General features: G+C 38.6%; 1 protein-coding gene across 2 annotated transcripts in view; it reads left to right on the forward strand.

Annotated features, from left to right (window-relative positions):
* RARS2 (arginyl-tRNA synthetase 2, mitochondrial) overlaps nucleotides 1–17,828 on the forward strand; it is a 79,935-nt gene that overhangs the window by 13,412 nt on the left and 48,695 nt on the right. Inside the window, exon 2 of one of the 2 annotated variants that reach the window (XM_082633620.1) lies at nucleotides 8,964–9,037. The exons of the other annotated variant lie outside the window; for it this stretch is intronic. Within the exon in view, the coding sequence (XP_082489746.1) occupies nucleotides 8,964–9,037 (74 nt within the window). The remainder of the gene's footprint in view (nucleotides 1–8,963; nucleotides 9,038–17,828) is intronic. 2 annotated transcript variants of the gene reach the window in all.

Raw genomic sequence — 17,828 nt, forward strand, 5'->3', positions numbered from 1 at the left:
TGCTCCAGGACCTTTTGCTTCAGACGTGTAAGATCCTCTATCCGGTAAATCAGTAGTGTCTCTGTAGCTGTCTCTGGGCTCTTTCTTCCGTCTCCAGGCTGGGCATCCAACAAGGCCTGCAGGGTGCAGCCCAATAGCCCCACATGAAGTTAAATAAACAGAAAGCTATATATCTGAACTATACTGCTTAATTTTCAGTAGGAACTCCTTAACAGTAGATACTTTTTTTTTTTTTTTTTTTTGCGGTACGCGGGCCTCTCACTGTCGTGGCCTCTCCCGTTGCAGAGCACAGGCTCCGGACGCGCAGGCTCAGCGGCCATGGCTCACGGGCCCAGCCGCTCCGCGGCATATGGGATCTTCCCGGACTGGGGCACGAACCCATGTTCCCTGCATTGGCAGGCAGACTCTCAACCACTGCGCCACCAGGGAAGCCCAACAGTAGATACTTTTATAAAGTTGTGCTTTGGTAAAGAAAAAAATCTTTCTCATTTTTGTAAAAATACTACCTGCTTATTGTAAAGAATTACAGTACAAAGAATTTTAAAAATAAAGTTATCATCAGTAACATTGATTGACCTCTATTTTAGATACATTTCTTTGCAGATATACAGGCAGAAAAAAGAAGGAAGATGGGAAGACAGAATAGATATGCTTTATGTAAAAATTGAGCTGTATTGTAACAAGCTTTTATTTTTTTTAAGTTTTACAATGGAAAATGTCCAACTGCTAAAAGTATAATACTATTATGATTCCCCACGTACTCATAACCTAAATTCAGTTTTAAGTAAAAAGTACTAAACACAGTTTAGCTTGAATATAACGAAAAAAAAAAGAATCCAAAGTGCAATTCAAAGAATTATTGATCAATTTCCTAAACGAGTCCTCTACAGTTAAGAGATTATGAAGCACATCACAATTTGGAGCTTATTTTTTTAAATCTTGATTTTTCAGAGACTCCTAGATACAGAGAACAGATTGATTTTTTTTACCAGAGGGGAGTGGGTAGGGGGTTGGACAAAATAGGTAAAGGGAATTAAGAGGTACAAACTTACAGCTGTAAAATATGTTAAGTTACGGGATGTAACATACACATAAGGAATATAGTCAATAATACTGTAACTTTGTATGGTGACAGATGGTAACTGCACTTATTTTGGTGATCATTTCATGCATCACTGTGTTGTATACCTGAAACTAATATAATACTGTATGTTAATTATAAATTTAAAAAAATCTTGGTGTTTCGGGCTTCCCTGGTGGTGCAGTGGTTGAGAGTCTGCCTGCCGATGCAGGGGACACGGGTTCATGCCCCGGTCCGGGAGGATCCCATATGCCGCGGAGTGGCTGGTTCCGTGAGCCATGGCCGCTGAGCCTGCGCGTCCGGAGCCTGTGCTCCGCAACGGGAGAGGCCACAACAGTGAGAGGCCCGCGTACCGGAAAAAAAAAAAAAAAAAAAATCTTGGTGTTTCAGATTTAGGCAGTATCAACCCTTGCCATGAAAGAAGAGAACATTAGCACTCTTATAGTTGTTATAACTTCCTCTACCTTTCCTAATTTGTTTCAGTAACTTTCTCAAAGTTTGTAACACTTAGTCTGTTTATTACTGGTATTTGTATGACTTGTCTCTTACTCAGTTTATTTTGAACTGGATACATTGCTTACCACCAATCCTTTTCCTGATAACATGGCTTAATTGTCTGGATTTCTTTATAAGTAAATTTTTCAAGAAGGGGTTTATTTTTTTAACTTTTTTAAGAAATTATGATTTCTCAGATAAAATAATCCTAGACATATCAAAAGGAGGGTTAATAACTAGAAAATTAGCATGTTTAGAAATATAAAAATAATAAATTTAGAAATAATATTAAAATCTTCCTTTTAGAAATAAAGCAATAACACCAGATTGTTTAGTTCTGATTTTTGATTTTCCAAAGTCTGATACTACAGATGCAAATGTCATATAACAATCTAATGTTATTTTAATTTTTTTCCAATTTTCATATGTTGGCAACTAATTCAAATTAAGAAAAGAACTGAGCAAGTGAAATAAGCAAATCAGTTTGCAGCTTCTCCAGTAGATGAATTTTGCCCTATACAATATCATTGCTAAATTATTTACTTTAACCAGATCATGATCTTTGTGATGAGGTAATGTGGCTACAAAGTAAAGTACATTTATTTCATCTCTGGAGTTTTCTTGATTGGGTGCTTTATTTTTGAAATTTAGTGACTTGACCAGGATGTGTCTCAGTGTTGAATTTTCTGTATTATGTTTTCCTGACATAGTCATTTATTTTGATCTATAGATTCCATTTGTTTCCTTTTGGCGGGGGGGAATATTTAATCATGGAGAAGAATACTGTTAGTATCCATGTACCCTTCACCCTGCTTGAGCAATAAACTATTACAAACACTATTAAAATCTCCTGGGTACCCATCCCTTGATGCAAACCCTCTTTCCTCACATATGAGGTTTTGTTTATCATGCCTGTGCATGTGACTTACTACCTAGGAATGTATCCCTAAATAGTATTCTTTTGCAAGTTACTAAATTTTATATAAGTGGGAATCAAACTGTAATTATCCTTCAGATATCCTTGGGGTCTTTTTTGTTTGTTTCCTTCAAATTTTAAAAGAGATTTATCCATAATGGTGCACAGAGGTCCAGTTCTTTCATTTTACTGCTGAGTGGTGTAACATTGCAGTCATATACAACAATTTAGATTTCGTTCTTAATTTCAGGGATGATTTCCCTTTTATTGGCTATTATGCCCAATCTCCTATCACCTTGGTCACACCTGGTTCTAGCTGCCACTTAAGTGAACAGTTTCACATGTGCTTCCATGCACTTACTGTTAACAGCACTTCCCGCCGTCAAAAAGCCTGCTACCAACCCATACTTGGCTCAAGCGTGGTGGAGTGAACACCCTCAAGGACACCCCTCAGTCACTGGGGGATAGAAGCGCCTGCTCCCTATTTTTTGATAGACACTTTGATATACATTGTGTATACCTCTTGAAAAGTACGATAGAGGGCGTCCCTGGTGGCGCAGTGGTTGAGAGTCCGCCTGCCGATGCAGGGGACACGGGTTCGTGCCCCGGTCTGGGAAGATCCCACGTGCCGCGGAGCGGCTGGGCCCCTGAGCCATGGCTGCTGAGCCCGCGCGTCCGGAGCCTGTGCTCCGCAACGGGAGAGACCACAGCGGTGAGAGGCCCGCGTACCTCAAAAAGAAAAAAAAAAGTATGATAGAAATTAAGGTCCTATTGCCTATAGCAGTGAACTTGATAACACAATCTTGTATTTACTTTTTCTCCTCTCTTACTGTCCCCAGTATATCACTAATGCCCTCAGCAATCACTTCCCAGATAAACTACGTGCACACAGTCCTTTCCCCAGGCCCTGCTTTTTGGGGGATCCAAGATATATATCTATGAATACTTTTATTTTGGGGGGTTTTTATTCATTCATCTTGATGGCTTCTGGGAAATAAGACTAAGGTAGGAGCCCTGCTAAATAAGTGTGCTCCATTCTGCTTGAGAATCTTTTGTATCTTTCTTGACTATCACTTTGTGAAGAGTGTGGCTTTGTGCTTTGTCTCTGTCCTTAATGCTGCTGGAGAACCAATGTACCTGTCTTGTCAAAGAAGCAGCTTGCTTCTTTGCTGCTGCTCTTCTGTATTTTAGGGACACCAGTTATCCTAAGGTTGGATTATCTTGTACCCAATTTTATTTATCTTTGATCTCTTTGTTTTTTAAAATCTGTATTATCTGATTATCTTAGCCCTTATATGTTATACTTCTATTTTCAATTCTGAGTACACTCTTCCTTTGTGTTTCCTAATTAATAGTTCTATAATAAATGTTTGATCATCAATTTATTTAATCTTTAGACTCCTTTTTTATCTCACTCTTGTTTTTCCATCTTTCAGTTCTTGCTTATTCACAAATCTGGAAGCCCTTATGAAGAATGTATTGTTATATTTTTCTTCTAGAGTTCTTTGATGTCCTGTATGCCACATTCCTTTCATTCTTTTTCTTTCAGTCCCCGCCCCTCCCTCTCCGTATCTCTATCTCTTTCAGTTTGTTTGTCTGTTTTTGATGCCGATTCTTTTTCATTTACCAGTGCTTGACAGCTCTGCCCAGACTTTATATTTGCTTCCGCATTGTGTGGGTGACTTCTTCACTCTCCACTTCAGAATTTTTCTTGGCTCACCTCACTTTTGTGATTACAAAAATATAAACTCTGCAGCTTTCCACTCCTCTTTTGTCTCTCCAGGAGGTTGTGGTGACCTGTACACGTTACTCCTGAATTCTGACTTGGCATATTTTTGCTAGCTAGTTCTGATATTTTTCCATCTTCCTATAAAAGTTCCTCCTCTGATTCTTGCTGCCCATGCAGCACAACATCAGGATTTACTCCCTGTAATTGGGTAATGTATTGTGTTTCCATTGGGGAGGCCCTCAGATTCTGCCCTAGAAGCTTCACTTGTGCTGGAAATCACTTCTCTCTTTTCCTCATTCTTTCCTGCAGTTCTGTGGCATCTCTCAGTCACAGATGAAAAAAATAATGGAATTCATTCAGTGTTTTCTCTCCAGATTTGGGTATTAATGAGAATTGTTAATTCAGCTTAGGAGCCTTGCCAAACAGGGCTGCCCCATAATCTGGTGTATCTTTGCTTGGTTACCACTTTTGAAGTTTATAACTTTGGGCTATGCCTATCATGTGTTTATAACTTTGGGCTATGCCTATCATGTGTATTTTTTGCAGGAGAACCAACCAGCCTGTGACCCACCTTCCTTTCTTTCTCCTCTCCTTTCCTCCTTCCTTTTCATTTTAATTTGATACTGGGTAGGAAATGGGAGATTATGTAAAGAAGACTTCTTTCTGCTACTTAATCCCAAAGTCTTTTTGGGTTTTGTTTTTAATTGTGGGAAAATACACATAACAAAATTTAACATCTTTTTTTATGGTTTGTTGTCTTATTGAAGTATAGTTGATTTATGATCTGTTAATTTCTGCTATACAGCAAAGTGATTCAGTTATACATATATATACTTTTTCTATATTCTTTTCCATTGTGGTTTATCACAGGATACTGAATATAGTTCCCTGTACAGTAGGACCTTGTTGTTTATCCATTCCATATATAATAGTTTACATCTGCTAACCCCAGCCTCCCACTCCATCCCTCCCCAAACCTCTCCCCCTTGGCAACCACAACTCTATTCTCTATGTCCGTGAGCCTGTTTCTGTTTTGTAGATAGGTTCATTTGTGTCATGTTTTTATATTCTACGTATAAGTGATATCACATGGTATTTGTCTTTCTCTGTCTGACTTACTCACTTAGTATGGTAATCTCTAGTTGCATCCATGTTGCTGCACATGGCATTATTTTGTTCTTTTTTATGCCTGAATAGTGTTCCCTTGAATATATGTAACATCTTCTTTATCCACTGATCTGTGATGGACACTTAGGTTGCTTCCATATCTTGGCTACTGTGATCAGTACTGCAGTGAACATTGGGGTGCATGTGTCTTTTCAAATTAGGGTTTTCATCGTTTCTGGATATATGCCCAGGAGGGGGATTGCTGGATCATATGGTAGTTCTATTTTTAGTTTTCTGAGGAACCTCCACACTGTTCTTCATAATGGCTGTACCAACTTACATTCCCACTAACAGTGTAGGAAGTCTCCCTTTTCTTCACATCCTCTCCAGGATTTGTTATTTGTAGAGTTTTTAATGATAGCCATTCTGACCAGTGTGAGATGATACCTCTTTTTATTTATTTATTTATTTTTTTGCGGTACGCGGGCCTCTCACCGCTGTGCCCTCTCCCGTCGCTGAGCACAGGCTCCGGACGCGCATGCTCAGCGGCCATGGCTCATGGGACCAGCCGCTCCGCGGCATGTGGGATCTTCCCGGACCGGGGCACGAACCTGTGTCTTTAAGTAGTTTTTAGTTTGTATCAGAGAATTTTTTGTGTTGGACCTAGTAATATGTTTACACTCCAAAGGCCACAACTTATTTGTGAGATAAAGATTAAAAAATTGGGGCTTTCCTGGTGGTGCAGTGGTTGAGAGTCTGCCTGCCGATGCAGGGGACACAGGTTCGTGCCCCGGTCCGGGAAGATCCCACATGCCGCAGAGCGGCTGGGCCCGTGAGCCATGGCCACTGAGCCTGCGTGTCCGGAGCCTGTGCTCCGCAATGGGAGAGGCCGCAGCAGTGAGAGGCCCGGGTACCACACACACACAAAAAAAGATTAAAAAATTGGCCTATGTTGAATGGAAAATGCACAATGTAAGAGGTGTGAGTTGTCAGTTTCAGCTTTATTCAGGGACCTTACTGATGACTATATCCTGGGAGACAGCCACTCAGTAGCTCTGAGTAAACTCCGAAGAGATAGGGGGAGGAGCCAGTTTAATCATGATTGTTGGCTGGGGAATATGTGCAGTCAGGCTTACATCTCAGTAAAAGATGACAGCTAGTCACAAGGAACAGGTATCTCTGTTAATGATTTTGGTGCTTTTCTAGATATGGGAAGATGCAAGAATCTGGTTATTAAAATTCTTCCTGAGATGTACATAGAACTATCTGAGGGGCCTGTTTTTCCACAGTGCAGTGTGCCTCATCCTGTTTTTTGTCCTGAACTCCTCTCAGGGTTCATTATCGGTCAAACTGCAGTGGCTAATGACTTAATCCATGTATAACTGGATGGTAAACGACGTTCTTTTTTTTTTTTTCCAGCAGAATTTAGTTATATCTAAGATAGGCAGAAGGTCTTATAGGAGAGGGTTATGGGTAAGTTTGAAAGACACTGTGTCCAAAATGCAGGATCTTACTTCCCTGACCAGGGATTGAACCCATGCCCCCTGCAATGGAAATGCAGAGTCTTAACCACTGGACCGCCAGGGAAGTCTCCCAAAATAAAACCTTTTAAAGGAAGAAGGAAATAATATTTATTACGTGCTTATTATGTGACACAATTTTGTTAGTCCTCACAAGAGCCCTAGTTTATTATTAATAGATTTATTATCCCCATTTTTCAGATGTGAAAACTTAAGCTTGTTGATGTAAAATGACTCTCCCAAGGGCTCATAGACAGTAAAAGTGGAACTGGAATTTGAATTTTTTTAAGATAAATTATAATAGAATCTTTATTACTGATGTATCTGTTTTGGCAGGAACATTTTGTAATATAAACATGAACAGTTACAGCCTTTATTCTGTAAGTGCTTTGGAAGTATTTATCCACTTCTGGGAAAGTATCTTAAGGAAAAAAAGGCTTTTTTTGTAAAGGATACAGTAATTCAGTTCCTAAAGGCTAGAATTTAAAAATAAAGACTGTACTCTGAGATTTAAATTTAAAAAATCAACATATACTTGATGAGCAGAAATATACAGAGTATCTTAAAGGTAAATGACAGCTCCTGGTCTGCAAGTTTTGACCTTTTTTTACGTTAATGAAATTCAGCAAACGATTTCTTTTGATAATAGGGTAAATATTATTACTAATAATGGAGATAGTGACTTTAGTTTTATTCCTTCTGAACACTTACAGAACCCTCTGAGGAAGATTAAGATTGCTTCTTCTTACATTCTTTACTTTTCCTATTTATCCCATTACTCCCTTTCCCTTCTCTCTCACCAGCCATGACTTGTCCATTGCAGAGGCTGCATAAGGATTGAGGAAGTGGGCAAGAAAGATGAAGACAGTTTTAAATTCATCATGGCTGTACTGCTATTTTCACTGTTTCGTTTTCATGCATTTCTTGTTGAAAGGGTATCGATATAACATAGGGGTTGCAGGTAGGTTCTGGTTATAGATAGTTTGTGTTTACATCCCACCTTTTCCACCTAAGCAAGTTACATGAATTCTCTGTACTTCAGTTCCATCATTCATGAAATGAAGGCTATAATAGTATGAAAGTCATAGGATTGTTTCAAAGAAAAATTAGGCATAATTTGAGTTCCTGATGAAGGCAATAGTTCACAGCTATGACTGTGCATTACAGTCATTCAGTGAGCTTTTCAAAAATCCAAGTGAGTAGGGACTTCCCTGGTGGCACAGTGGTTAAGAATTCGCCTGCCAATGCAGGAGACATGGGTTCGAGCCCTGGTCCAGGAAGATCCCACATGCCGAGGAGCAACTAAGCCCTTGTGCTACAACTACTGAGCCTGGGCTCTAGAGTCCGTGAGGCACAACTGCTGAGCCCGCATGCCACAACTACTGAAGCCCACACACCTAGAGCCCGTGCTCCGCAACAAAGAGAAGTCACCTCAGTGAGAAGCCCCCGCACCGCAACATGGAGTAGCCCCTGCTCACTGCAACTAGAGAAAGCCTGCGCACAGCAACGAAGACCCAATGCAGCTGTAAATAAATAAACAAACAAACAAACAAGTGAGTAAACTTTTGATAGAGCCTGGGGGTCAGATTTCCCCCCCATTATGTATTTGTTTGCTTGTTTATTTAAATGGCATGAGATTTTTGTTTCTTTTATTTACTGCTGTATCCCCAACTCCTAAAACAGTGCCGAACACAAAAAGATTTTATGAATGAATTAAAAAGCAAATTATCTTTGGTCCCAGCAGTTCATCCCTTCTCTTTTTGTAAAAATAAATAAATAAATAAAAAGTTTTTAAAATTTATAAATATAAAATTCCTCCTTTTTGGTAAACAGTTCTATTTGCCAATTTATGGTCAAACCCTTTTCTCATCTTCAACCCCTGGCAACCACTGCTCTAATCTTTATCCTTACAGTTTTGGGTTTTCTGGAATGTCAAATAAACTGCATCATACATTAAGTAGCCTTTTGAGTCTGGCTTTTGTCACATTGCATAGTGCATTTGTAGCTCATTTGTGTTGTGTCTCAATATGTTTTTTCAGTTGTTGAGTGGCATTCTATTGAATCTGGAACAACTGTATTAACAATCTCGTGCTGTGTGTTCTTTTTGATGTTTAGCTTTCAAGAGTGTTGGATCTTCCTCCAGAATACTTGATCAAGTCAATATCTGCAGTTCCAATTTCCAGAAAAGAGTTAAGTATAATATATTTGTAATGATCTAGAATGTTGCTGGCTTTGTCAATATACAAAAAAAGTTACTCTTCAATTTACAGAATAGTCCTTGAAATTAACCTTAATATATGATTTAACCTATTATTCCCATGGATTTAAATAATAAAATTAAAATCTGTATTTTACATACTGACATGGCAGATTATATTAGTATTCTCATGTGGTTTTGATGTTTATTCTAATAACTATAATTATGGCAGTCTTTAAGAAAAATTTGGAATGAGGTTCGAATTTAATTCTGTAACAGCAAATAAAAGAACTAAGATTATAGTTAGATTGTAGTTAGAAAATCAGGTTTTGAAGGGATCTTAGAGGTTTTGCACCTATCTAACACTTGAATACTGTTGTGCCATATTTACCTGCTAGATTTTTTTTTTTGCAGGTTTTGGTTTTTTTGCTTGTTTCCATTCGAGGCCCCCCCAGTGATAGAGAATTACTGGTTAGGACTACATACAACCTATAGTTGCTTCTTGGATTCAGAGAGATATCTCTTTTGTTTGGTCATTCTCATTGATACCTGTTTACAAGTTGGTTAGAAAACTTCAATACTTGGATAAAATACCCTCTCAGTTAATTAATAATGACAAGAAATTAGCTACATAGTAGGCATTTAAGCCCTAAGCTTAAATTATAACTGTACCATTATGATATAATTATACCATTATCATTATACCATTATGTCCTTGTATTTTGTCCTGTAAACTTTGTCAGGATTTTAAGATTGAGTAGAATGAATGTTCTTTTTCCAAGAATAGGACAGAGAGATAAGTGGAAAAGAAAGAGAAAGGCTACGTATGGCCTTGTAAAAGAAAGCATCTTTAAAATGGCCTGCTACAGCTTCATCTCTACTGAGTTCCAAGAACAGAGGCAACCACTGACCAAAAGATGGGCCATATAATTATATGTAAATTGATGTAGTGTTGCAAACCAGTTACCTATTTCATAAAATCTGTAAAGGACATTTTGCATAATAATGGGAATGTCTCCATTTTTATTTTGTTTCAAAGACCTTTAATAAGCTGAACCGTGTTGGCCCATCTTTTTGTTTGTCTTTTTTTTCTTAATTGAAGTAACATTGGCTTATAACATATAAATTTCATGCGCACAGCATCCTCTAAACAGTATAGCGTGCTCACCACCAAAACTTCAGTTTCCATGTGTCATCATACAGTTGATCCCCTTCACCCATTTCACCCTCCCCCCTGCCCCACCCCCCCTTCCCCTCTGGTAACCACCACTCTGTCTCTGTAGCTGCATGTTTGGTTTGTTCACTTACTTTGTTCTTATTTCTTATACTCCACATATGAGTGAAATCATACAGTATTTGTCTTTCTTTGTCTGATTTGTTTCATTTAGCGTAATACCCTCGAGGTCCATCCACATTGTCCCAGATGGCAAGATGTCATCTTTTTCTATGGCTGAGTAGTATTCCATTGTTTATATATATACCACATCTCCTTTTTTACAATTTTTTATTGGAGTACAGTTGATTTACAGTGTTGTGTTAGTTTCAGATGTACAGCAAAGTGAATCTGTTATACATAAACATATATCCCCTCTTTTTTTAGATTCTTTTCCCATATAGACCATTACAGAGTATTGAGTAGAGTTCCCTGTGCTATACAGCAGGTACTTATTAGTTATCTATTTTATATATAGTAGTGTGTATATGTCAATCCTAATCTTATCCCTCCCCCACCTTCCCCCTGCTAACCATAAGTTTGTTCTCTACATCTGTAACTCCATTTCTGTTTTGTAGATAAGTTCATTTGCACCCTTTTTTTAAGATTCCACATATAAGCACTATCATACAATAGATATCTTTCTCTGTCTGACTTACTTTCACTTAGTATGATAATCTCTAGGTCCGTCCATGTTGCTGCAAATGGCATTATTTCTTTTTAATGGCTAAGTAGTATTCCATTGTATATATGTACCACATCTTTATCTATTCATTTATGGACACTTAGGTTGTTTCCATGCGTTGGCTATTGTAAATAATACTGCAGTAAACATAGGCGTGCTTATATCTTTTCAAATTAGTGCTTTCATGTTCTTCTGATAAATACCCAGAAGTAGGATAGCTGGATCATATGGTGGTTCTATTAACTTTTTGCGGAATCTCCATAGTGGCTGCACCAATTTACATTCCCACCAACAGTGTATGAGGGTTCCCTTTTCTCCACATCCTTACCAACACTTATTTCTCACCTTTTTGACAGTACCTATTCTGATGTGAGGGCATATCTCATAATTGGTTTGATTTGCATTTTCCTAATAACTAGTGATGCTGAGCATATTTCCATGTGCCTGTTGTCTTGGCCCCTCTTTTGAATAAGATTTTCTTTACCTGCTTGCAGTTCCTTTGGGTAGCTCCACTTTAACAATCTGAAATACCAGGACTTTGGTTTATAGAAAATAAATATTGGGGAGGACCTTAATTTTTCTAGGCTACCAGTCTAAAGTTCTGCATATTAAATTTGTTTACAACAAAGGAAAACCCTAGCTTTGCCTTCATAAACCCAGTTATTCTTTAGAGTACTAAAACAAAGCCTAAGTGTTCTTGTTTTTCGGTTTTTTTTTTTTTTTTTTTTGGCTGTGTTGGGTCTTCATTGCTGTACACAGGCTTTCTCTACTTGTGGTGAGCGGGAGCTACTCTTCGTTGTGGTGCGCGGGCTTCTCATTGCAGTGGCTTCTCTCGTTGCAGAGCATGGGCTCTAGGCATGTGAGCTTCAGTAGTTGTGGCGCAAGGGCTTAGTTGCTCCACGGCATGTGGGATCTTCCCAGACCAGGGATCGAACCCGTGTCCCCTGCATTGGCAGGTGGATTCTTAACCAACTGCACCACCAGGGAAGTCAAAAGCCTAACTGTTCTATATTTCTTACTTGATTCTAAAATGCTATAACATGCCAGGAGAATTGAGAAATTTTATTTTTGTTAATTTGGTTTATTTAATGTGATAGGAATCCATTTGCTCAGGTCTCCTAATTCAGTTATACAGTTGTCCCTTGAACAACATGGGTTTAAACTGCATGGGTCCAGTTATACGTGGATTTTTTCAGCTAGCCTGAACTATGGTACTACATGATCCATGGTTGGTTGAACCGTGGATACAGAACCGTGGATTTGGAAGGCTGACTGTAAAATTACACTGGGATTTTCAACTGCTTGGATGGTCAGTGCCCCTAACTCCCCCCGGTTGTTAAAGGGTCAGCTGAATTTTTTTTTTTTTTTTTTTTTTTTTTGGCCACGACATGCAGAATCTTAGTTCCCTGACCAGGAATTGAACCCACACCCCCTTGCAGTGGACGTGCAGAGTCTTAGCCACTGGACTGCCAGGGAAGTCCCAGCTGTATTTTCAACTGCGGTGAAATTCCTGTTTAATACTGCTTGTAGTAGACAGAATTCGTAACTTTGTTACCAGCCAGTACTTCTCAGATCTATGGATTTCAGTCTGAAACCACAGCAACTTCTCAGAAGTAGTGGGGAAGTAGCTATTGCTTTTTAAACTTACTTTTTTAATTATAAATGATATGAAAGTAGAGGGAATAGTTTAGTGAGCCCCTGTGTGCCCATCACTCACGATCATTAGCACATGGCCAGTTTTGTGTTGTCTACACCCCTACCCACTCTCCTTCTTCACAGTGGACTATTTTGACAGCTGCTTTTCATAGTCTAGATGTTATGTCATTTTAAAGGGATTTTTTAAAATTAGTTTTTCTGTCATGAAAGCAAAACACAACCTTCAGGAAATTCAGGAAAATACAGAAGAATAAGAAGAAAAAATCCCCAATACTCTTACTACATACAGTAAGACAACTGATGTTAGCAATTTGGTATATCTTTTGTCTTTTCTCTTTGAATATGTCTTTCAGCCTTAAAAAAGTCATAGCTATAAAACAACTGTATGTATGATTTTGAATCCTTTCTCTTGGCATCATTTCTTTGAAAATACCACTTTTTAACAACGGCTTACTCTTAACTCGGCCCTGTTGATGGACATTTAGATTGTTTCAGTTCTGACTTTTCACATAGTTCACATTCAAGAATTGCCTCTCCAGGATGTGGAGAAAAGGGAACCCTCCTACACTATTAGTGGGAATGTAAATTGGTAAAGCCACTATGGAAAACAGTATGGAGGTTTGTTTAAAAACAAACAAAAAAAAACCCCTCAATTCCACTCCTGGGCATATATCCAGAAAAGACAAAAACTGTGATTCAAAAAGATACATGCCCCCCAATGTTCATAGCAGCACTGTTTGCAATAGCCAAGACATGGAGGCAACCTAAGTGTCCATCAGCAGAGGAATGGATAAAGAAGATGGGGTGTGTGTGCGTGCGCACGCACGCGTGCGTAATAGAATATTACTCAGCCATAAAAAAATGAAATACTGCCATTTGCAGCAACGTGGATGGACCTAGAGATTACCACAGTAAGTGAAGTAAGTCAGACAGAGAAAGGCAAATATCAGATGATATCACTTATATGTGGAATCTAAAAATACAAATGAACTTATTTACAAAACAGACAGACTCACAGTCACAGCAAACAAGCTTATGTTTACCAAAGGGGAAGCGGGGGAGGGAGGGATAAATTAGGGGTTTGGGATCAACAGATACACACTACTATATATAAAATAGATAACAACAAGGACTTACTGTATAGCACAGGGAACTATATTCAAAATCTTGTAATGACCTATAGTGGAAGAGAATCTGAAAAAGAATAGACATATACACACACGTGTGTGTGTGTGTGTCTGTGTGTAACTGAATCGCTGCTGCACACCTGCAACTAACACAATATTGTAAATCAACTCTACAGTACTTCAATTTAAAAAAAATTACTTCACTAAATAGATAAAGCAAAAGTTTCTTGTGGGTGTATAATTAAAATCTCCCAAAAGGGAAAACTGGGATCAAGTCTGGTTGATTACCCTCACCTCCCTAAAGCATTTACTTCTCTATGGGTCCTTTCATATTAGCAAATAACCGAGCACATAATTCAGAATTTGTGTTTTAAATATCCTTAGTTTAATAAATTGGTGTTAATCATTATTATTGGCCTAAAAGGATGTTGTTGTTCTTTTTTTGGCGCGGTACGCGGGCCTCTCACCGCTGTGTCCTCTCCCGTTGCGGAGCACAGGCTCCGGACACGCAGGCCCAGCGGCCATGGCTCACGGGCCCAGCCGCTCTGCGGCATGTGGGATCTTTCCGGACCAGGGCACAAACCCGTGTCCCCTGCATCGGCAGGCGGACTCTCAACCACTGCGCCACCAGGGAAGCCCAAAGGATGATTTTTAAAATTTGTCCTTATACCATTGAACTACTTGAAAATATTTTATTGATAATTTTTTAATTGAATTAGTTTATTATTTATGTCTCAAATAAAATTTTGGATACTTCGTATTATTAACTTTTTAAACCATCTATAGAAAATCATGTGACCTGTTTGGGTTTTCCTGGATGTTTGAGAGCCATCCTGTAGGTGTATGGTCATATTAAACCTTTTATAAAGTATCCCACACAGGGAAGTATATTGAATATCCTGAGATAAACCATAGTGGAAAAGAATATCAGAAAGAATGTATGTATATATGTATGTATGTGTAACTAAATCACTTTGCTGTACAGCAAAAATTAACACCACATTGTAAATCAACTATACTTCAATTAAAAAAAAAAAGCATCTTAGCTATATATCAAATCGTTATTTAATCTTTGGTACATTCAAATCTTTATTTTCAATTAATATTGCTGTTATAGCTCTTATTTTAACTTTATATGGTTTTTATTTTTTTTAATCTTTATGTTATTCCTATTTAGTTAAACTAATTTCTTCATTTTCCCACATTATTGGCACAAATACTTGACTAAATTATCAGTTCTTTGGTAAGAATAAATATATTCAAACCTTATATGAGTTTCCACAATTACAGTTAATCTTTAGAAAGTTGAATTGTTATGTAATCATTAGAGAATAGTCTTAGAAAAGAAACAGAATGGTTTGCCAACCAATCCAGTAAGTGAAGTACTACAGACAGAATAATTCCCCATGGCTTGGTACTGTATTAACAGTTTTATTTAACATCAGAACTAGGATTATTTTACCAGAACTTAAGTAGGTGCCATTATCATCACCATTTTACTGTGCTACAAAAGAAATTAAGCAGCATGCCCAAGAGCACACAGACACTGATTAATAGTTGAATTTGGGTCTTTGGTTACACCTCAAATGTCAGTAGATGAGTTTGGGTTGATAAGTGTAATCCACACTAGGCTGCTGGATAACGGACTAAGGTGCAGGAGAATCCTCCCCCCGCCCCAGTTTTATTGAGATATAATTGACATACAGCACTGTATGAGTTTAAGGTGTACAGCATGGTGATTGGGCATACATATTGTCATGAAATGATGACCACAGTAAGTTTAGTGAACATCCATCATCTCCTATAGACAACATTAAAGAAAGAGAGAAAAAAAATTTTTTCCTTGTGATAAAAACTCTCAGGATTTACTCTCTTAACATACAAGTGTTAATTATCTTTGTCATGTTGTACATTATATCCGTAGTACTTATTTATCGTATAACTGGAAGTTTGTACCTTTTGACTACCTTCATCTAATTCCCCCTCCCCCTAACCCCCACCTGTGGTAGCCACAAATCTGATCTTTTTCTAGGAGTCTGTTAGTTTGTTTGTTTTTGAAGTATAATTGACCTACAACACTGTTCATCTTCTACAACATAGTGATTTCTGTACATTTCAGAATGATCACGTTAAGTCTAGTTGTCATTGGTCACTATGCAAGGGCAGTGCATAATTATTGACTATCTTCCCCACACTGTACATTTCATACCTGTGACTCATTTATTTTGTAACTGAAAGTTTGTCCCTTTTAATCTTCCTCACCCATTTCTCTCTTCCTCTTACACCCTTCCCCTCTGGCAACCACCTGTTTGTTCTCTGTGTCTATGATTCCATTTCTGTTTGGTTATGTTTGTTCATCTGTTTTGTTTTTTAGAGTCTGCAATTAAGTGAAATCATATAGTATTTGTTTTTCTCTGTCTGACTTATTTCACTTAGAATACCATCTAGGTCCATCCATGTTGCTACAAATGGCAAGACTGCATTCTTTATGGCTGAATAATATTCCAGTGGTGTGTGTGTGTGTGTGTGTGTGTGTGTGTGCACACACACACACCACATCTTCTTTATTCGCTTCTTTATTCGCATGTATTGATGGGCACTGAGGTTCCTTCCGTATCTTGGCTATAGTAAATAATGCTGCAGTGAACATAGGGGTATACATATCTTTTCAAATTAGTGCTTTCATTTTCTTTGGATAAATACCCAGACTTGGAATTCATAGACTATATTGTAGCTTAGTTTTAATTTTTTGAGGAATCTCCATACTATTTTACATAGTAGCAGCACCAATTTACATTCCCAACAACAGTGCATGAGGGTTCCGTTTTCTCCACATCCTTGCCAACACTTATTATTTGTTGTCTTTTTTTTTTTTTTTTTTTTTTTTTTTTTTTGCGGTACGCGGGCCTCTCACTGTTGTGGCCTCTCCCGTTGTGGAGCACAGGCTCCGGACGCACAGGCTTAGCGGCCATGGCTCACGGGCCCAGCCGCTCCGCGGCATATGGGATCCTCCCAGACCGGGGCACGAACCCGTATCCCCTGCGTCAGCAGGCGGACTCTCAACCACTGCGCCACCAGGGAGGCCCTTGTTGTCTTTTTGATAATAGCAATTCTGACAGGTAGGAATGATACCTCATTATGATTTGGATCTGCATTTGCCTGAGAGTTAGTGATGTAGAGCAACTTTTCATGTGCCTGTTGGCCATCTGTATGTCTTCTTTGGAAAAATGTCAATCCTGGAACCCTGCCCGTTTTTTAATTGGGTTGTTTGTTTATTTGATGTTGAGTTGTATGAGTTCTTTGTATATTTTGGACATTGACCCCTAGTTGGATATATTGTTTGCAAATATCTGCTCCCGTTTAGTAGGTGATTTGCATTTTGGTGATAGTTTCCTTTGCTGTGCAGTAGCTTTTTAGATTGATTAGGTCCCATTGGTTTATTTTTGCTTTGCTTCCCTTGCCTGAGGAGACATATGCAAAAAAAATATTAAGACCAGTGTCAAAGAATGTACTGCCTATGTTTTCCTCTACAAGTTTTATTGTTTCAGGTCTTACATTTAAGTCTTTAATCCATTTTTGAATTTCTTTTTTGTGCATGGTGTGAGAGAGTAGTCCAGTTTGATTCTTTTGCATGTAAATGTCCAGTTTCCCAGCACCATTTATTGAAGAGGCTGTCTTTTCTCGATTGTATATTATTCCTCCTTTGTTGTAGATGAGTTTCCCATGTAAATGTTGGTTTATTTCTGGGCTCTCTGTTCTGTTCCATTGATCTATATGTCTGTTTTTTTGTTTGTTTTTTATTTATTTATTTTTGGCTGTGTTGGGTCTTTGTTGCTGCGCACAGGCTTTCTCTGGTTGTGGTGAGCAGGGGCTACTCTTTGTTTCAGTGTGTGGGCTTCTTATTGCCGTGGCTTCTCTTGTTGCAGAGCATGGGCTCTAGGCACATGGGCTTCGGTAGTTGTGGCTCGCGGGCTCTAGAGCACAGGCTCAGTAGTTGTGGCACACGGGCTTAGCTGCTCTGCAGCATGTGGGATCTTCCCGGACCAGGGCTCGAACCTGTGTCCCCTGCATTGGCAGGCAGATTCTTAACTACTGTGCCTCC

The sequence above is a fragment of the Mesoplodon mirus genome (genome assembly GCF_964341445.2).
Source record: "Mesoplodon mirus genome assembly, chromosome: 10".
Taxonomy (NCBI): Eukaryota; Metazoa; Chordata; class Mammalia; order Artiodactyla; family Ziphiidae; genus Mesoplodon; species Mesoplodon mirus.